Source organism: Brienomyrus brachyistius, chromosome 1 (assembly GCF_023856365.1).
Source record: "Brienomyrus brachyistius isolate T26 chromosome 1, BBRACH_0.4, whole genome shotgun sequence".
In the NCBI taxonomy this organism is placed as follows: Eukaryota; Metazoa; Chordata; class Actinopteri; order Osteoglossiformes; family Mormyridae; genus Brienomyrus; species Brienomyrus brachyistius.
Genome location: NC_064533.1, coordinates 10,880,837 through 10,901,080, shown reverse-complemented (window position 1 = coordinate 10,901,080; position 20,244 = coordinate 10,880,837). Strand labels below are relative to the sequence as shown.

Below are 20,244 nucleotides of genomic sequence, written 5' to 3'. Positions count from 1 at the left end.
CATGTGGTCGCTGCAGAGTGACGTAATAAGACCCGTATGCTCGATTACCGAGCGCCTGCGTGAAAAGCTCAGGCTCCAGTTTTAAAACTCCATTTCCCATCGTCCCTTAGAGCATTGCTGCCAAATGACAGCCCTGCAAAGTGCCTACGGATACGGGTTGAAATATTTTTGTTTACCATGCGATATATGAATGGACATCTCTTTAGGTAAATGATTATGAAATATATGAAATATTTGCCTATTATTCGTACTAGGCCTTCGATTTTCGTAGGCATTGGTAAGTACCCGTGATATGTATTTCGCTTAACTGCCAGTGGTATTTTTATTGGCTTTTCGGAAGTATGTTCTTCTGGAGCATTATTACATTAAACACCGATGAACTCGTGCAGACGTCGCCAGCCGTAAATACTGTCTAATTAAAGCTTAGGGAAATTCAAGTTCATCATGCGTGCCTGGATAAATATATTTGCTCCTTAAAATACGCTGTAAATATTATTACTCAAAGGTTGCAAATTAAAGAGCTCTCATGCAAACACCAGATACACTCCAATTGTAGTAATTTCAGTTTAACCAAATATTGATTTTATAAACACCCGAATTTGATTATGTTACATGTGTACATGCTGTATTGGTTAGGTAGATGTTTTACTAATGCAAAATAATTGAGAGGACAGTTATAGGCAGAATAGTAATTTTCACGTTGTACGAATTTGTACAATGTACACATGAGAAAAAAAATCCTTCAGTACCATTTTCTGCAGTAATAGTTAACAATGACAGACAGTCGTAAATCGTTTAAAATATTAGCTCTCTGTTTTTGAACAGCCTGTGGTTGCACAGGTTTCTTTTTCTAAGCTTTATATGGCCTCAGCTTATGGCTTGGGGTTCTGGACCGACCGCACGGCGGTGCACGAGGCTGCCTGTCGGGGTCACGTGCCGGAGCTGCAGCGGCTGATCCGGAGTGGCGCCTCTGTCAACATGGTGGCCGTGGACTCCATCACCCCGCTGCACGAAGCCTGCATACAAGGACAGGCACAGTGTGTGAGGCTGCTGCTGGATGCGGGTGCACAGGTGAGAGGAGGCAGGAACATACACACACTCACACACCTGCCACACAGGTGAGATGGAGAGAGGGACACACATACACACACACCTGGCACACAGATGACAGGGAGAGAGGGACACCCACACACACATTCGACACACAGGTGAAGGGGATTTGTGTCACTGTTGCTTTGCTTTGAGGTGGATGCGCGTAACATCGACGGTAGCACCCCGCTGTGCGACGCCTGTGCTGCAGGGAGCTTGGAGTGCGTCAAACTGCTGCTGGAACACGGTGCCACCATCAACCCCCCTCTCTTCACTTTCTCACCTCTGCACGAGGCTTGCATGGGAGGTGGGGCGCATGCTTTCCATTGTGCATTAACCTCTGTGTGGTGCATTTTGCCTCACATGTGACCTGCATTGGCACTGATTGTACCCCACGTAGCATCAGCCCACTAAACAAACGCATGTTTTTCATTCCTGCAGGTAACATTGATTGCGTGCGGCTCATGATCGCCGGTGGGGCGCGGATGGAGGCTCACGACTGCCATTTCGGGACCCCTCTGCACGTAGCATGTGCCAGGCAGCGGGTGGACTGCGCCAAGTGTCTGCTCAACGCGGGTAAGGGGGTGCAACATGGTGCCGGCGTGTGTCAGTGTCTGGTGGACTTCGGTGCTGCAAAAACTGTGCCCCTCCCACCCCAAGGTGCTAACGTGAATGCTGCCAAGTTACACGAGACGGCTCTGCACCACGCAGCCAAAGTGAGGAATGTGGACCTGATTGAGCTGCTGGTGGAGTTTGGGGGGAACCTTTACGCCAGGGACAACCTGGGCAGAAAGCCCATCCACTACACCAGGCCCGGGTCCCCTGCTGCCCTCTGCCTGGAATTTTATGAAAGTACGCTGTCACAGTATTGTTCCCTCTGCTCTGTTACTTAATGTACCTGCAACAAATGCGACACACATGCCTCAGAGTTTAGTTACAAAGTTGAAAGCAACTGATCATCTCATTCTTGAAGCGTCCATATTGTGGTTCTTTGGAACATGTGTGTGACGATGTCATGTGATAGCTTCTTTTCGAATAAACCTCTGCTGTTTCCTGTGTGTTTTAAAGGAACACCGCTGAGCTTGCAGCAGCTGAGCAGAGTCTCCATCAGGATGATGCTGGGTCCAAGGGCACTGGAAGTTGTGTCCCAACTCAACTTACCCAATCGGATCATTAACTACCTCTCATATGAATGACTTGCTGTAGTTTGTCAAAATGTTATGTACACATCCAAATATGGTCAGTCCCTAGGCTGTTCAGATGCCTGATTAGATAGACATCCTGGATGTCAGACACATCAGAATAGAGAGAACCTCTATGCTGCTGTTTAGAAACTGACAATATCAGACTTTAATCTCTGAGGCTGTTGGATTTATGAAAACAGACTCGCATATTCTGAATTTAGTCCTGCTAGATTGCTAGAACTCTTATTAAATAAGGCACTGGATAAGATTAAATCTAATTGCATTAAATGTTATTGTATTCCTCAGACGGAATACCTATGGTTTTTTGGACCGGTCTGCTTCTGCTGCAAACAGTTTCTCAATAAGGCAATAACTCAAAAAGTATTTAGCTGATTTTTTTCCCAGTCTTTGCACACACATTGTCTGTGTGACAAACCGGAACTGGTAAGATTTTGAGACAGATCTCTTAAAGGCAGAAAAGGGAAGGGTGACAGCAAATGACTTTCGACCTTCTGAATGTGATGTCAAAAACTACTATGCGATTATATTTTTAGACAAATAGCCCCAAAAATGAAGCAGCAATACAGTGTGGCAGCAAAAGGTGCTTTCACGCTACCAGAACTTTTTTTTATGGAACCAGGGATTTTTGTTGTGTTCACACTGCAGGAACTCGGCCGATTGTAGTTCCTCGGAGGCAGTTCCAGGACCCTTTTGTAGTTCTAACTCCAGACTCGGTACTTTTCGTTCAGACACGAACTACTGGAGTGGGGTTTGCAGAGATAAACTTGCAAATCGGTTGGCCACACATGAAAGTTACGCAGAACTGCAGAAAAAGAAATGTATAGGAGCAAAAAGCGAGCTGATAGAATTATTTTTGTATCCCAGACATGATTTATTAATGGATCAATAAATACAACTTGCATGTTGATATTTCCTTGTTTTTCGCTTTAAAAAAACGCACTCAATAACCGCTATACTGTAACAACCAGTTGACACTGGCCTCCCAGTAGCAGGAACGAAACAAACTGCACTCGTTCAAAGACAGCATGCTCTTTAATAACGACACGGGTAAACATTCTTACATACACAGCACAAGTAACGGCACAATACAGGGCTTATTTACACAGCTCGCGAGCATGCAGGGACATGCTCATAAGTTTGTCCCTTAAAGTTTCCTCTTCAGCATATGGAAGCCATACCATGCTCCGTTGGATTTAAATCGGATGACTGGCTTTACCAATAATTTTCAATTTTTTAGCTTTGAAAAGTTCGTATGTTGCCTTGGCAGTATGATTAATAATAATTTTGAAAAGTTGCCTTAGTGTGACTTGCTACATTTTGTGTCGATGATGCGGCTTGCAGAGAAATTCACAAAAGCGAGTACTTGTGTACTCACGTGTATATAATAACTATGATACAAACGATAGTGCACCATGCGACAGCATAAATGGGAGATGTATTTCGGCCGTTGTATTTATTTTACACGTTCTGGATTTATCATAGGGTGGAAAAGGCGATCCATGACCCTCGTGAGAATGGAGAACTACACTTCCCTTGACTCGCATCTACAAGTCATGATCCAGCACACTATATATAGATGTTTATGTACACATATGAACAAATCCATGTAACCGAATGGTCATTATTAATGTGTCGCACGGAAATGGAAATGACAACCACTGGGCCTGAGTTTTTCGGAAATCTAGGTATGTGTCTTACAGACTAAGGATGAGGGTAAGGACATATCAATTTTGATATGAATGTTTAATTTTGAGAATACCGTTAAAATCATTTTTTACCTGGTAATTTACATATTTATATTACTTTAGGGAACAGTACATTAACAACCAACTTTGGTATTAGGCTACGTAGTATCGGATCATAGAGAACTTACTGGTATGATCGCAGATGTGCCCCACATTCAAACATCAAACTCCATATACTCAGCATAAGTGGTCGGACAGCAGAATTTTGTTTTAGAACATTCTGGAAGATGCTTTAAAATTTTATAGAAACGTGTAGTTATTAATTCACTGCGCTACAATGTAAACTTGAATTAAGTTCACTCATATAACAAGCCGATTTAAAAATGGCGTAACGCAAGCGCAAAGAGAATCCTGACCCCAGTACTGTATGCACATTGACAAATGAGTACCCTAATAATATTAAAACGTCTGATTTGCTTTTATGAAATATCATAAGAAATTAGCGGAACATATTTTACTGTAACGTATGGATAATTTTCTCGTGAACGCGCTGAACTGAAGGGCTCTGGACGGGCCGGACGGAGCTGCACCATGTAGCGTCGCTCGGGAACGCGCTGCAGCTGGAGCGGCTGATCGATGGCGGCGCCTCCGTCAACGCTGTCACTGCGGACAATATCACACCACTCCACGACGCCTGTGCAGAAGCACAACCCCAGTGTGCGAAGCTTCTCCTTGCTGCAGGAGCGCAGGTGGGAGAAACTGCACACAAGTAAGCCAGGCACTGGAAGTCCTGACTGATACTGATATTGCATTCAAATCCAGTAGTTTTTGTCCCACTGGTGCCCCCTGCAGGTAGACATCAGGACCATCCACGGCAGCACGCCGCTGTGCAATGCCTGTGCTGCCGGCAGCCTTGAGTGCGCAAAACTTCTTCTGGAGCATGGAGCCTCCGTTAACCCATCTCTCACCGCCCTGACGGCCTCACCGCTCCACGAGGCATGCATACGTGGTAAGGGGCAGTTCCGCGTTTTCTTTCATTGGCGGATGATGCCTTTCCCGTTTATGTTCGATCACTTTCACTGTGTGTGCAGCGCTGTGTTCTATAGCTCAATTCTTAATGCGGGGGACTGTAGTGAAATGCAACTGAAATACCCTTAGGTTGTTTATTGAAATCTGGCTAGAAGGATGCAGTTTTGAAAAAGTGAAAAGGGGAGATTCAGTGATTCTGATATTATCGTGAGGTGGTGTGTGTCACTGTGGCTTAGAACTTTGTGCCTCTCCTCGGAAGGTCGCTAGGTCCCATATTTGCCAGAGTGATGCCACTGTTGAGCCCCTGAGCAAAGTCCTTAACCCCCAATTGGCCCAGGGAATTGACCCTACTGTCACTTTCGATAAAAGCAGCACTACGATTTGGCCCTCAGTAGGATTACCGCTTTCAATCTGAAAAAATATCCAGAGACACAAAAACACCATGGCTGAAGCCCCCCCCCCAAACAGGGTCTAGAAAGTTCTGGCTGACACTGGATTGCAGTGACCTTTGGCATCTTATAAGATAAATACATGCATGTGTGTGTTCAGGCGACCCAGACTGCGCCCAGCTCATGATCGCAGAAGGTGCCCATCTGGAGGCTTTTGACATCTATTTCGGGACACCGTTGCATGCGGCGTGTGCCAGAGGAAATGTGGACTGTGCCAGAGTGCTGCTCAACACAGGTGAGAAGATAAGCTCCCTCAGTTGGAGTAGCTAAAAGACATTATGATTATGAGCATGGCAGCTCGCACCTCCAGGGTTCTGGGATGAATCCCACCTTTGATGTCTGTTTCCTCTGTGTTACGCTGCTGGGTTTCCTCCTACAGTACAAAGACTTATAGTTAGGCTAAACTCTCTATAGCAGTGTTTCCCAGTCTGATCCTGAGGGATCCCATAGACAGTCCATGTTTTTGCTCCCCTGGAGCTGGGAGGGAGCAAAAATGTGTGCCGTCTGGCAGGAAGCTTGGGAAATCATTGACCGACTGTGGGTCCCCGAGGACTGAATAGGGAAACACTGTTCTATAGTGTATCGGTGAGTGTATTTGTGTGTGTGTGTGTGTGTGAGCAGGTATACCTTACCTTATGGGGACACAATGTCCCCATAACATGATGAATACCCATTTTTTTCCCTTATAAGGACCGGTTTCCTGGTCCCCATAAGGGAAAACTCTGATTTTATAAAAATCAGTGACTGCTATGAAAAAACTAAAAATGCTAAAACTCTTGTATTTTGCTTGGTTACTTATGGTTATGGTTAGGGCAGGGTGGGGGTTAAGGTTGTCATAGTTAGCAGTAGCATTTTTCCCATAGAAATGAATGAGCGGGCCCCAAAAAGATATGATTACACGACTGTGTGTGTGTCTGTGTGTGTGTGTGCGCACGCACATATCCAGCAAAGCATTGGCATCCTGTCTAGCATGGACCCCAGGCTTGTACCCTCTGCCCAGGTTGCCCAACAAGCATAAACAGTTAGAAAATTGATGAATACATGTTGGACATTCTGGAGAATAAATGGTCTTGGTTTCTATGTCTCAAAATTGGGAGAATCAAATATGGAGTAAAGTGGAGCTGCTGATGGGTTTAGACGTGGTGACTAACCCAGGATCTGCAGCTACGGCCACAGCTGCAACTGGATGGATCCATGGATTAATGATAAATACAGGAAAACGTTTCGGTACCGTGTTCCGCAAGGTGCCCGTGTGAACGCTGCCAGCTTCCACGAGACGGCACTCCACTACGCAGCTAAAGTGGGGAACGTGGATCTAATCCAGATGCTGGTGGAGTTCGGAGGGAACGTGTACGCCCAGGACAACCTGGGCAAAAAGCCCATCGACTACACCGGGCCCGGGTCCCCCACAGCCGCCTGCCTGGAGTTTTATGAAAGTATGTCTTTACCTCCTGTAATCCTGACCAGCATGTACAGAGGAGTGCGACAGAATGGGAGACCCCACAAATTTGGTGGATTTCACCTGTTTTTACAGGCAACCCACTGAGTCTGCAGCAGATGAGCAGAGCCTGTTTGAGGATGGCACTGGGTACGAGGGCCCAGGCGGCTGCGTCCAGACTCCAGCTGTCACAGCGTATCATTGACTACCTGTGCTACAGATGAACAACTGTCTGGAAGTGCAACCCATGGATTAAATTACCTGCAAACCCACACCAGATCACTGCCTCGGTGGACAGCAAAGCCTAAAAACTGTCCACCTCAAAAAGACCGAAGCAGTTAATTTTTCTAACTTCCGATCTTGCTTTTTCTTATCATTTGATCTTTTTGCAGGGACTATATGCTCTTATACTCATTAGTTTTCCCGTACAGAATATCATTGAACTATATAAAGAGGTGGCCACGTATTAAGTGTAAACTACAACTCCCATAAATATTATCGAGGCGAGCGCGCTCCTGTGTGTCAAAACAAGGACGATCTCCTAGTGCGCTGCCTCGGTAATCCCATACAGTACACTGTGTACTTTAGTTTTTCTCTTCTCTGCGTCTCGTTGTGTTGTTTATTATGACTTACTGTGAATGAATGCCGTAAAAATGGAGGTCGTGCCTGCTAAACCTTACTTCTTCGGGGACATCGGTGAGTCTCAGTCGTTCAGCCGTCGTTTGCCGGTATTAACGCGATCAGTCCTGCATGCCAGAAGCGTGGCTCTGCCTCAGCTGGCAACGACTAGAAAATAGCCGCAGTCGTTCTTGTGGACTAATGCATCATGACGTCCCGTATTTATACACCAGCGTTTGATGTCATAAACCCGCCAGGAAGCGCATTGTACGGTATGATCTCCTGTATTTCTGCAGTGAATATTATAAATCTGATAATAAGGAGAATTGTACGGCATGGTATATTTTTTCCCTACACAACGGTGGGAACTGTCATGCAGTCGCCTGGACATAAATCACGTCTCGGACGTGTTTTTATCTCACGGCACACACGCCTATACAGGCAGACCGACATTCAAGGACATTATTTGTGCTCTAAGCGTGACGGGTTTGCCGACGATGACGTTTGCCGAGCGGGGCGCTATTTTTTTTTTTACCTGACTGGCAGGTGAACGTGCTAACATCGACACGTGCTACTTGTGTTTTTGAGGGTGGGTCGGTGAATTTCATTAATATTCATAAATGAAGCCACCTGATTGGCTGGGGAACTCGTCTAAGGCATTCACTGGTCAATCAGGTAGTGCTTCTCTTATGAATACAAATGTTTTCCTGAATCACCCTGCAAAACGAAAATATCCGAGTGGGGCAGGAATTAGCTACTTAAGTCTGTTCTGTACATACTGTTTCTGTATGTCAGTCCTGTGTAAGTACGACCACAAATCCGGAGTCAAATTTCTTGTATGTGTAAACAGAGTTGGCCAATAAAGCTGCTTCTAATTCTGATATGATCTAGTGTATGATCTGTCAGATTCACCCAGTTTCACCAATTTGAATATGTATGATTTTGTACAGTCCAATTGACTTTTTGTAATATTTGGTTATTCATTTTAATCTTCAAGTTTCAGGTAGTAATGTTGCGATTGAGTTATTCATATAACTGTTTCTGCGCTAGACCCGAATTTAAGTTGTTAGATTGGTTTCTTCCAATTGCCTACATATAAAAATTAAACTACTGCCCATTATTATTCATTTATTATTATTATTATTATGAACCAGGCAGCTGTTCTGCAGTCCAACAGACTCTAACCCCCCGCACACACACAAACACACACACACACACACACACACTCTCTCTCTCTCCACATTTGTTGCAGGATTCTGGGCTGAAAGAACAGATGTCCACAAGGCGGCGGCGCAGGGCCACGTGCCGGAGCTGCAGCGGCTGATCCGGAGTGGCGCCTCTGTCAACATGGTGGCTGTGGACTCCATCACCCCGCTGCACGAAGCCTGTATACAAGGACAGGCACAGTGTGTGAGGCTGCTGCTGGATGCGGGTGCACAGGTGAGAGGAGGCAGGAATATACACACACTCACACCTGGCACACAGGTGACAGGGAGCGAGGATCACTCTTAAGACAAAGAACGTCGTGATTACGCTGTAAAAACTCGAGCTTGGTAGGATAATTAAAAAAGGTTGAGTTCGCGAGGCTGCCCCCTGCAGGTGGATGCACGGAACGTCGACGGCAGCACCCCGCTGTGCGACGCCTGTGCCGCAGGAAGCCTGGAGTGCATCAAACTGCTGCTGGAACACGGGGCCACCGTCAACCCTGCTCTGACGTCCCGAACCACCTCTCCTCTACACGAAGCCTGCATAGGCGGTGGGGCCACATTTCAGTTCCCGAATACTCTGGTTCCCAGAAAAGCCCTACAGTTGGTCTTTTTGTCCAGTCAATGAGTAATGAAACAGAGAATGTTAAGAGTTTTGCATTCCTTATGAGCAACACGATGTCAACCCGGGTGTGTTTATGCGAGGATTTGGGTACAACTGCCTGTGCGTGTACAGGGGTGAAAATGCAGCCTGTGGTGTTTGTCATTATTCTCCATTTTCAAGTTTGTTTATAATAATAATAATAATAATTATTATTATTATTATTATTTGCCTGATTATTATTATTATTATTATTATTATTATTATTATGCATTGTTCGTTAATAATCAGGCATGCTTTATGTTCGAATGTTGCGATGGGTGACTATAGTCTCCGTGGAAACGGCGATTATGGTCTGGGTGTGTTGGCGCTGAGGTCGGCTGACTCCCGCCCACCCGTGCGTGTGACCTCAGGTAACCCGGACTGCGTGCAGCTCCTCATCACGGGCGGTGCCCACCTGGAGGCCTACGAGCTGTATTTCGGGACCCCGCTTCACGTGGCATGTGCCAATGAGCAGGTGGAGTGCGCCAAGGCTCTGCTCAGAGCGGGTGAGGGTGCAGCAGAACCGTCAGGGTAGTGGCGCCCCGACCGACTTCCGGTCCCAGCCCATCTGAGCGTAACATGATCGTATCCCCCGAGGTGCCAAGGTGAACGCCGCCCGGCTCCATGAGACGGCTCTGCACCACGCAGCCCGAGTGAAGAACATGGAGCTGGTGGAGATGCTGGTGGAGTTCGGAGGGAACGTGTACGCCCGGGACAACCTGGGCAAAAAGCCCATCGACTACACCGGGCCCGGGTCTCCTACAGCCGCCTGCCTGCGATTCTATGAAAGTATGTTGCTGTGTTAAATGGTAAATGAGTACACTCGAGGACGCGTGAGCGAAAAATAGCAATGTAATTTATACTGAAAGTAATTTGCATCGTGTAAATTGGTATGTCGTATAAATAATAGTTCGTTATTTGTTAGTGTGGGTTTTTTTTGTGGGCAGTGGTATTTTAATGGTTAGGTAAGCGCACTTGTAATTGAAAGATTGCAGGTTCGAATCCCTGACCAGCAAGGCACCTCTAAGGTACCCTGAGTAAGGTACCGCCCCCCAGCACTGCTCCCCCGGTGCTGAACTAGCTGCCCACTACTATGTCACATTGTCACATATGGGTTAAATGCAGAGAACACGTTGTTGCGCACTGTGTGCTGTGGTGTCAACAATGACCACTGATCACTAAATCCTAAAATTCTAAATTTTAACAATTATTTTCGGTAAAAAAAAAAAGAACTAGGATCTACTCATCTGGCTCTCACATGTTGTCGTTGGCTGTCTTTGAGGCCTTGTCTCAGAGGTAAAAACCTTTTCAGTCCCGTTTCATTTTTAGGTCCAAGTGTTGATTGCGATGAACAACGAATGTGAAGCTCAGCGCTGTTAACATAACGTGACTGACCACTAGGTGGTGCTCAAGAGCTTCCATGCGACATGAGGTTATGTTTTGCTTTTGTGGAATTCTAATATCCCATAAGCCTTTGCTCTCTCCCCCCTTGTTTTGCAAGGCACACCCCTGAGTCTTCAGCAGTTGAGCAGGGTGTCTCTGAGGACAGCGCTGGGCACAAGGACACTGGAAGCTGTATCCAACCTGAGTGTCCCCAACAGGATCATTAAGTACCTCTCCTACTGCTGAGCCACCACTCAAGCTCAGCTCCACCAGCACAAATTTAGCCACATTCAGCTATAACATGCACTCAGAGGAGCACAAACCCACTAAGTGAAAAACATCAATCCCATAATGCAAGATTCTCCCCAGATTCTGTGCCCAGTAAACCTGCTGGCTCCCAGTCAGACACGAGAGGGAGGAGCAGAGTGGTTCCTGGCCAGAATAGCACCCCACGGCAGCCGGGCACTAAGTGACAGGGTTTCACACCAGCACACCTGTTGCTATGACAGAGAACCACAGGACACTCTCAAAATAAAAGGGCTTGTGTCATGTCGCTCACAGTGAAATAGCACAGGTGCTCCCTAGATACCCCTGCTAACCCCCCTACACGGTCCTGTTCATTTTTATTTCACCTTGGAGGTGGATCAGTGAGAAGATGGTAAAAAATGATGAGTCTGTCCCGTAACTGCCTCTGTGGTTACGCTGTTTGTTGCCTCCACTGAATTTAATTGTTTTAAAATCTGTCATTTTAACTGCTGTCAAGTCAAGTAAATATTTGCTAGAGGAAGTCATTTTAGTTATCTGGACATTTTCCACGATCCTCTGCTGGCATGCTGGACTGATCAAGGTCGCACTGGTAAATTATTAATATAATTATTCAGCAAGCAGGCATCTTAATTCAAAACAGTTTATCAGGGAATTTTTACGGCAGGCATTTCCTGCTTAGCATTCAGCTGGGCACCGGCGGCTTTGCTCACGCAGCCAACCTACCTCACCTCTCTCCTGGTCCACGTCCACGTCTCACCCTCACGTGCGATTTTGGAGCACTACACGGGCCTCCCGGTGTCAGCTGACATCAGCATCGTGAGGTTCCCCGTGAGGCGAGAATGTTACTGGCATGTGGAGATGCTCAGGTGTGGGGTAGCCTACAGTTTGTTGGGCGGGGGGGGGGGGAGGGGGGTCTGTGCAGTGAACAAGGAAGATGGGGTCTAATTACTCCCCAAAATGGTTCTTTTAACAAAAATGGGATGCATCGCTTGATGTAATTTAGTAATAAATTGTTTATGAGACATGAAAAGGTCTGAAGCTTTGGCAAGGAACTCTTGTTTTCCTAGAGTAACCGCATCTCATTTTAATCTGGGAAAGAGATGCAGCAGGAGACCAGAACAGTGCAAGAGGTTCCTGTTCCTGTTAGTGTTCCTGTTCCTATTCACCTCCTGGTAAACGTAGCCTAGAGCCGCACTGGCCCTTCGACAGTGAAGCCCAGCTTCACACACACACACATCTTCCCATAAAACTCATTATCACAATATTAGGCTAAAAACTCCACTGAAGGACCCCCCCCCCCAAAAAAAATACTACCCCACAGTTGTCCCTCAAAACAGATAGCACACTGCACCATGTCCATAATAGTTAAGCCCCTTTAAAATGAGACCCCACACAGATCCCAGGCATGCTAGTGTCAGGATTTGCCACACAAATCACAGCCGCATCAATTTCAACATACCGGTACCCAAAAACCCCACCTATTGAGCCCCAGAATTCCAGACCTTAACTCCCTCCTACTTACACAGAGCTCTTAAAACCCAAATATCTCCAGTACATGCTACCATCACACCCTATTTAGCTAACAGCAGCTCCATAGGTGAGATGCCAGGAGAGCCCAGACCTCTCTGCCTGCACCTTGTCTTAATATGACGTCAGGAATTGTCCTCGTTATCCACTTTGCCTAGTTCTATTCAACCCCTTACACAAATATCCACAGTCACAGGCAGCCCCCCCCCAGGGGTGGAGGACCGGGTACCCCCCCGCTGTCCTGGCAAAAAATTATAAGCAGTCTTAATTTATTAGGTATTACTCTGTATAATTCTCCCTGGTGCTTTTTGTACATTTGCAATATGCACAAGTCAGTCAAAGAAAGTTATGTTTGGTCGATCTTCAAGTTGGTGTAAAACTATATGTGTGTCTTCAAAGTGTGTCAGCTTATTTATTTCCAAACCTTTACTGAACTCAACCCACTCTTCACAGGAACCATCCAATATGTGCATATATTTGTTGACTCTTACCATGTCTGGCTAATTAATACCTTATCAAATTATTTCACAAATTAAGTCAATTAAAAGTGAGATGATGCTGAAATTTAACGAATGTGTGGAATGGCTGAGGTGGGCCTGTGGAAAGTTCATCTAGCCAAACAAGGTGTTTGTAACTTTTTGAAGAACAAGAGAAATTCTTGTTATTTTGTTATTCATTGTATGTATTCTCTTGTTAAATTGTGTTCTTCTCAGCAAACATGCACATCCTACCCAGACATTGTCTTAAACATTTCCTTTGGCTACGTAAGGCTTTTGCGCAGCACTGCGTGTCATGTAAGATATTTATAACACGACTTATGCTCTCTTTCTTTTTAAAATGTTTTTTTTTTTTTGGAATCGCTGTTGATCAGTGTGTTTTGTCTTCTGCGGCATGATTTTATGCATTTGCCTAAAAATATCTGAACAAAAAATGAACGAAACTGAAACAATATGAACGACCGTCATCTAAGTGTTGCATGGAAATGCTGGTGGAAAGTGAATGGAAAGTGAATTATGGAAAGTGAATATACACAAAATAAAAAATCTGAAAACATTCTGACATTGTTTTTTTTTATTTCTGATCCAAATGCCTGGATTGTTTTTCTTCTATTAAATTATTTTTTTTTTTTGGGGGCGGGGGGGGGGGTTTAAAGACTCAAAGGCGATGTGAGTTGGATTCGCTGTTGTTCTTGTTGCTTTCCAGTGTTCACCATGGGCTGTTCTGGCAGAAGGTTTCTGTTTCCTGTCCCATGTATTCTGTTCTTCATGATCTGTATCTTCCTTGAGCTGAGTGCCTGAGTCACCATGAATATGACGCTTTGTCGGACTCCCCTGGAGGTTTGCCTGATCTGTGTCATTCACGCCGTCACAGTGCTAACAGACCTGCCCTGTGGGGAAACAGGTAAACCTTTCACTCCGCGGAGTCTCCTCCTGTGAAAACAACAAAGCTGAGAGACGACCGTCGAGTGATTCACACTCGTTCAGTCAGAGGTTGTTTCACTGCAAGCAGACACGCTTCAAAGCACAGGTTTACCTAGGCTGACGCCCAGGGACCTCTGACCATTTTAAAATGTCTCTGACTGCAAGCTTCGTTTTGTGGGGACTTCAGCCACAAATAGCGCCGTTAAAGCTAAAGGATTTGGTGGGAAACATATTCAGGCCGCGGGTACCTAGGAGGAGCCTGCGGTCTCAGCATCTGGCTGGATCTCCGGCACGCTGACTGGTTTTTCTGGTGATCCATGACGTGGATCCTCATCTTCAGATTCTCGCTCAGCATGAGGCCCCCCTCCCCACTCCCACCAGCCACACATACACTCCACGTTACCGCCATGAGATCTGTGTCCTACTTCCGGTTTTCCCCTTTCTGGTTATAGCATTTCTCCTAGTTACACTGAATCATCTCCTTTTAATCCTGCTTTGACTCGCTGAGAAAACACTTAATCTCCTGATGAATATTATAATCGTTGCAACATAAATTTCCATGACTTAAAAACTGTCCTCCCGCTTTGTGCTGTAAGATCTTGTAACATACGGTTTCAGTTTTTCTAAGGATTTCCCTTCAAGACTCCGTATGCTGGCAGATGTGTCATTACCAAACCTGCTGTACGTTTTGCGTGTCTGAAAATTGCCTTAGCATGGGGTGTCGATTCAGCATGTGTGTGTGTGTGTGTGTGTGTGTGTGTGTGTTTGGGGCGGGAAATCAGTACAAGCAAAGCCAGAAGAATTTCTCGCATATCATTTATAGTCACTTTAAGATGTAACCTGCTTTCAGAAGGCTCTCTTCTGTCAGCAAGGTGAAATACAACCATTGACAGTAGGCCCGTTCAAAGCCACGCCCACTCCCCAGTCCGCCAGCTGTACACTCCAGACATCGGGTCGTGTGCAAGCACCATGTGTGGTCCAGTTTCAGCTCTGGGCCGACACAGCCCAGCCCTGACTCCCTCGGCCATCTTAAGTCAGGAGCCAATGCGGACTCTCATTTAAATGAGCTGTGTTACTGTCATCCTTCGTGCGATTAAACTTTAAAAGCAAATAGACTCTTGGTAAGACACCACGTTTGGAGATCATACACATAAAGATCATGTTAATAACAACTAGATCAGTTTGTCTGGTTAGCTAAGATTAAATATCACGTTCATAGTGAATGCAGATCTGTTTATCTGGTTGTGGAGGGTCGAATATCATGTTAATAATCTAGCTGTGTTTGTTTGCTTGGGTAAGGGTAAATATCGTGTTATGGTTTGTTCATGGTGGCGTGTGAATTTAAGCGCCTCGGTCCGCTGACATTGCGTGAACTCTGGCTGTAAAATCATGCTGCCAGGACAGAATGTTCCTGTCTGTTTTGATGTTTGTGTTCTGCCCTGTCTTCTCTTCCTGAAGCCTATCATTGAGCCCCTCGGCATTCTGCTAATTGCCAGGTGTGGTATCTTGCTTGGGCGGCTGTTTTGCGGCATTTTGAACCCAGCTGACTCGTAATGATGCTTAAACCAGATTAGGCCAAAGTGAACACTGACATGTTTTATGAAAGTGTGCAAGAAAAACACAAGACTTCTGCGCATTAATACAGAGAGACAGTATGGGGTAAAGGTCACTGAGGGGTCGGTACCATGTGACTGGCATGCTATTTATAATCAGTCATTCAACAAGCAAAAACAAGTTTTATCCATAATGCCTTACATATATCCATAGTTTATCTTATTGCACATAGTTACCAAATAAAAAATTTGATATTGTGGTTTGTCTGTCTAGGCATGAACCTGGAGTCTATCATTGTCCAAATTTGTTACTGTTGAGCTTTCTGCTGCTTTAGCTACACAAAGACACGGCGGATGGATGTCCTTGGGGGGCTTTTTTGGAGAATAAATATTTTTTCCAGTTACTGTCACGTTGACATGGTAACGGATCAACCATTTCGCCCATCACCTCTGGGAGGTGCATTGGTTAGTGTGAGTACAAAAACTTATCCAATTAGTTATCCATGAAATTAAATATTTACTTGAGTGAGGAAAAATGGATTACTCCCTCCGTTCCACACAATAGATGGCGTTGTTGTATTTGTCACTAATCTTGGGGTAATTGTGGGGCAGTATTTCCAGATTTAATGAACACAGAGGGGGGTGGCATGGTGGTGCAGTGGTTAGCACTGTTGCCTCCCATCTCTGGGTCCCAGGTTCGAGTCTCCGCCTGGGTCGCATGTGTGTGGAATTTGCATGTTCTCCCCATGTCGTCGTGGGGTTTCCTCCGGGTACTCTGGTTTCCCCCCCACAGTCCAAAAACATGCCGAGGCTAAATGGACTTGCTAAATTGCCCGTAGGAGTGAGTGGTGTGTGAGTGTGCCCTGCGATGGGCTGGCCCCCCATCCTGGGTTGTTCCCTGCCTCATGCCCATTGCTTCCGGGATAGGCTCCAGACCCCCCGCGACCCAGTAGGATAAGTGGTTTGGAAAATGGATGGATGGATGAACACAGAGAGTTTGTCTCAGAACCCTTACCTGCTTGTGATGGTCTTTGTTTCACAGAAGACCCCAAATAGCTGACTTAATCACCGATGATCCCTGAAGTTTTCTCTTTTTGTTTTTTTTGCCATATTCATAAATTCCATGTTCCACAATCTCATTAATGTGTGGAACATTGAACCTTCCTCCTGGACCAATCACCTGGGGTAGGTTTGGGTATGAAGGGGTCATGTGAGGTCAGGTCTCATCCCAATTGAATAGGATTTACCCAACTGGCAATGCCAACAAGAGCACCCCCATCTGGCTGTTTTCATTCATGTCATCTTCTCAAGGTTGTGCTGGTTCATTGGTTCATAAAACAACAAATAATAAAGCAGATAAACGTGTGTCATCTCCTGCACACCTGACCTTCCGGTCTCCTCCCTCCCCAATGAGCCACGCCTGTTACTTGTTAACCTTTGTTAGTCCTTGCATTTAAGTACCTGTTTGTCTTGTCAACCCCAGTCTGGTCATTGATGTCGAACCTTCCTGTTGCCTGTACCCTTCCAGGTTGCCAGTCCCCACTCTTATGATTCCTCGTGGTCCTGTACATCCTATCCTGTCCAGTGCTTCTGTCCGTTGGGTTTTGTGTGCCGTCTTCACCGTGCACCCTGTCAGTCCAGCCGTGCTCTGTCCACCCCGGTGTCCCTCCTGTCCCTGGCCCTGTTTGTCCTCCTGTCCCTGGCCCTGTTTGTCCTCCTGTCCCTGGCCCTGTTTGTCTGCCCCGGTGTCCCTCCTGTCCCTGGCCCTGTTTGTCCTCCTGTCCCTGGCCCTGTTTGTCCGCCCTGGTGTCCCTCCTGTCCCTGGCCCTGTTTGTCCTCCTGTCCCTGGCCCTGTTTGTCCGCCCCGGTGTCCCTCCTGTCCCTGGCCCTGTTTGTCCGCCCCGGTGTCCCTCCTGTCCCTGACCCTGTTTGTCCGCCCCGGTGTCCCTCCTGTCCCTGGCCCTGTTTGTCCGCCCCGGTGTCCCTCCTGTCCCTGGCCCTGTTTGTCCGCCCCGGTGTCCCTCCTGTCCCTGGCCCTGTTTGTCCACCCCGGTGTCCCTCCTGTCCCTGGCCCTGTTTGTCCGCCCTGGTGTCTGGTTCTGTTACCTCCTGCATGCCTGACCCTCCGGTCTCCTCCCTCCCTGATGAGCCACACCTCTTACTTCTCACCCCCCAATAGTCCCTGTAGTTACGTACCTGCTTGTCTCATCACAAAGTTCCCAGAATAGCTTTTCTAATGGCGGAAGGCCTCAAAAAAACTGAAGGATTACATCTGAGAAGAGGAAAAACTGTTGTACCTTTTTGTCCGTAGGTAAAAAGCAAAGATACATAAACCTCAGCCTGAGCTCATTAGCTGCATCTGCACTGCGCCTGCTGGAGCCGCCCAAGTGCATTATGGTCATAGGAAGCAGGGTCCACTGGAATACCAGGCATGAGTGGAGAACTGGTCATGCAGCCCATTCTGCAAATCATGCGGAAGCTGCACCTCGAGCTACAAATATTTGCGCAACCAGCAGGTGAGTCATGGGCCTGCGGCCGGGTATCGATGAACCTGTGCTCGCGGGAACCGAAGCCACTGAATATCGCCGCGACTCTCCGTTGAGAACTAGCATCCTTAGCATCTTGGGAAATGAGGTAATGTCTAGACCTTTTGCAAATGGGCTGCCTTGAGAAAGGAGCGCACACATGTATATAATATTGTTATTACAAGTGTAGCTTCTCGTGCCCAGAGCTGGACCCCTTCCTCGGCCCTGAACAAACACCATTAATGCAGCAGCGGCTTCCGGCCCCGGTCCTGTTTCACACATGCCTGCGGTGGAGTGAGAGTTGGCCAGCATCCTGACAGGGGCGACAGCCATAGATTCCCGGAGTTTTTGGAATAAATGGTGACAGTATGGAACGGCAAAAGAAGAAAGGTGAGTTTTCGAAGACACAAAGCAGACCTCTGTTAGCACTGATGCTCCTCCCAACCTCCCAAGTCACATAGTAAATACGTGAGACTGAAGTGTTGAATGATAGCAGAGTCGCACTATTCTTCATGCCCTTTTCCACATACAGCTGAGGCCCCCTGAAGCCGGCATCTGGGACATATTTGACATGGCAAACCGTGAACTTTATTTCCATACAGAGAATAGTCTGCATGCTGATCCGCGAGACCAATTTATATGTATCTCAGATTTTCTGCTCTTACCATTTAAACGCATTGTGTGAGTAGCGCATCCTCAGCGTCCTGCTAAACGTGAGATAAACACAGGATGCAAATGGAAAGAGGGGTTTCAAACACTGCAAGGGGCTGAACTGTGTGTGTGTGTGTGTGTGTGGGTGGGGGGGGGGGGTGGCTTTAGTTGTGTTTCCAGTTACGGTTACGTAACAGCCGACAGTTTCTGTTTTCATAACTCCTTCGAAATAAATCAAAGACCGAAATCCACATCAGAATGCAAACAGCCAAGGGGCTTCAAAGGCACTGCCTGTGTTGGCAGTCGAATCCAGTCTGTTCACTTAACTTAATGGAAGTTAAACAGATCGAGGACCTTTCCTGCGCAGACAGCAGAAAGAGCCCTTTACTTTGTTTTCCCCTTTTCCTACAAACATGAAGAAGCGATATGTGGGGCCCCACCCATCAGCACATCACGCATTGTTTGTTTTTCCAACTCTCAGGCTTGACCCTTCTGGTGTCTTAAAATGACGCAACTTGTTCCAGAAGCTCCGACCCATGCCGAACTGATCTAGGGTCAGTCTGTCCTTCTTGGTCCTCCAGCCCCTTCCATCTGCCTGCAGGTTTCCAGTGGCTTCTCAGGATGCCGCCGCCTTCCACTGTATTACAGGTGCATGGAAACCCTATTCATGCTAGGAAGCTTGTGAAATGTAGCTGCCCTGCGTCCATAACGGTGCCGTGTGTCCTCTCCTGAATTGCAGTGCGTCACAGTGCCCGGATGCCATATTCTTCTTGGCAAGCTGTGTTTCGACCACAAAATACCAGCTGGACCAACTCCGTTGCGTTGGCTGGGGGGCATAGCTACAGTGAGCCGATCCAGCCTGTGTGTCTGGCTGTCCTGCATGGATCATATTCTCCAGCTCCAGGCCTGACCAAGACCATTGTCTGGGGAGGATATTGGGCATGTTTTCTTGGGCCCTGAACTAGAGGGGACCCAAGGTGACATTGTGTCGGGGGGGGGGCAGAATTCCTTGCTATGCCCCTGTGTCTGACCCCAACCTTAAGCAGGCCCTCACTCCCAGTGTCTGCTCCCACAACGACTAACCGCCAATCCCACAAATGCTGGGTACGTCATATTTCATGCAGGCTGTACACCAGCATGGGCCAGATGTGCCCTGGAAGGGTTCTGCTCTTTCTGAGGGGCTTTAAAGTCATTTAGATTCTTCCCTGGGCTCCCAGTGTGGGAGACTCAGCACAGCCTGAAAGCGAGAGGCAGCTAATGGCAACTAGCAGCGGCTAATGGCAACTGACAGCGGCTAATGGCAACTGACAGTGGCTAGTGGACACGGCTGCCAGTGATTGAAGGCAGAAGCCGGATTCAGAGCCATTCCCGCCTGGTGACGGGCCACACCGCCATCTGTCATTAGCGCTTTTAAAGAAGAAGGCTGTCACTTTCACCGCAGCGAGGTCGTTAGCGTGTTGCTGCCCCCCCCCCCCCCCGCCCCCCAAGCCTGCTGATTCCAGGTTTTCGCTCCAGTGCCAGGTGGCAGCGCCAGCCAGGAAACGGTGCTGGGATGC

The 20,244-nt window shown here is 47.1% G+C and overlaps 3 protein-coding genes across 8 annotated transcripts; all 3 read left to right on the top strand.

Annotated features, from left to right (window-relative positions):
• Nucleotides 1-87: 87 nt before the first annotated feature.
• Nucleotides 88-3,201, top strand: LOC125747130 (ankyrin repeat and SOCS box protein 13-like). 5 transcript variants are annotated; one of them, XM_049021972.1, is made up of 6 exons: nucleotides 89-277; nucleotides 872-1,071; nucleotides 1,246-1,396; nucleotides 1,531-1,665; nucleotides 1,750-1,941; nucleotides 2,158-3,201. In XM_049021972.1, the coding sequence occupies exons 1-6, from the start codon at nucleotides 211-213 to the stop codon at nucleotides 2,283-2,285; spliced, it is 873 nt and encodes a 290-aa protein (XP_048877929.1). In that variant the 5' UTR covers nucleotides 89-210; the 3' UTR covers nucleotides 2,286-3,201. The 5 variants fall into 5 exon arrangements, with proteins under 5 accessions (XP_048877889.1, XP_048877918.1, XP_048877906.1 ...); XM_049021932.1 differs by having other exon boundaries at nucleotides 88-277; nucleotides 1,531-1,941; XM_049021961.1 differs by having other exon boundaries at nucleotides 88-277; nucleotides 841-1,071; nucleotides 1,531-1,941.
• A 285-nt stretch (nucleotides 3,202-3,486) lies between these two features.
• Nucleotides 3,487-7,551, top strand: LOC125747141 (ankyrin repeat and SOCS box protein 13-like). 2 transcript variants are annotated; one of them, XM_049021986.1, is made up of 6 exons: nucleotides 3,488-3,979; nucleotides 4,541-4,728; nucleotides 4,832-4,988; nucleotides 5,558-5,692; nucleotides 6,702-6,893; nucleotides 6,992-7,551. In XM_049021986.1, the coding sequence occupies exons 1-6, from the start codon at nucleotides 3,871-3,873 to the stop codon at nucleotides 7,117-7,119; spliced, it is 909 nt and encodes a 302-aa protein (XP_048877943.1). In that variant the 5' UTR covers nucleotides 3,488-3,870; the 3' UTR covers nucleotides 7,120-7,551. The 2 variants fall into 2 exon arrangements, with proteins under 2 accessions (XP_048877951.1, XP_048877943.1); XM_049021994.1 differs by lacking the exon at nucleotides 5,558-5,692 and having other exon boundaries at nucleotides 3,487-3,979.
• asb13a.2 (ankyrin repeat and SOCS box containing 13a, tandem duplicate 2) lies at nucleotides 7,147-11,919 on the top strand. Its single transcript, XM_049021995.1, has 6 exons — nucleotides 7,147-7,591; nucleotides 8,766-8,953; nucleotides 9,113-9,269; nucleotides 9,733-9,867; nucleotides 9,959-10,150; nucleotides 10,863-11,919. Exons 1-6 carry the CDS (start codon nucleotides 7,534-7,536, stop codon nucleotides 10,988-10,990), a joined length of 858 nt encoding a protein of 285 aa, XP_048877952.1. The 5' UTR covers nucleotides 7,147-7,533; the 3' UTR covers nucleotides 10,991-11,919.
• The last annotated feature ends 8,325 nt before the right edge of the window (nucleotides 11,920-20,244 follow it).

Excerpts from the sequence above, each read along its gene's own strand:
- LOC125747130 (XM_049021932.1), top strand. The coding sequence starts at position 211 with ATGATTATGAAATATATGAAATATTTGCCTATTATTCGTACTAGGCCT. Across the intron at positions 1,397-1,530 it reads GCACGAGGCTTGCATGGGAG|GTAACATTGATTGCGTGCGG; the intron begins GTGGGGCGCATG and ends TCATTCCTGCAG. Across the intron at positions 1,942-2,157 it reads CTGCCTGGAATTTTATGAAA|GAACACCGCTGAGCTTGCAG; the intron begins GTACGCTGTCAC and ends TGTGTTTTAAAG.
- LOC125747141 (XM_049021986.1), top strand. The coding sequence starts at position 3,871 with ATGTTTATGTACACATATGAACAAATCCATGTAACCGAATGGTCATTA. Across the intron at positions 4,989-5,557 it reads CCACGAGGCATGCATACGTG|GCGACCCAGACTGCGCCCAG; the intron begins GTAAGGGGCAGT and ends GTGTGTGTTCAG. Across the intron at positions 5,693-6,701 it reads CAGAGTGCTGCTCAACACAG|GTGCCCGTGTGAACGCTGCC; the intron begins GTGAGAAGATAA and ends GTGTTCCGCAAG.
- asb13a.2 (XM_049021995.1), top strand. The coding sequence starts at position 7,534 with ATGAATGCCGTAAAAATGGAGGTCGTGCCTGCTAAACCTTACTTCTTC. Across the intron at positions 7,592-8,765 it reads TTACTTCTTCGGGGACATCG|GATTCTGGGCTGAAAGAACA; the intron begins GTGAGTCTCAGT and ends CATTTGTTGCAG. Across the intron at positions 9,270-9,732 it reads ACACGAAGCCTGCATAGGCG|GTAACCCGGACTGCGTGCAG; the intron begins GTGGGGCCACAT and ends GTGTGACCTCAG.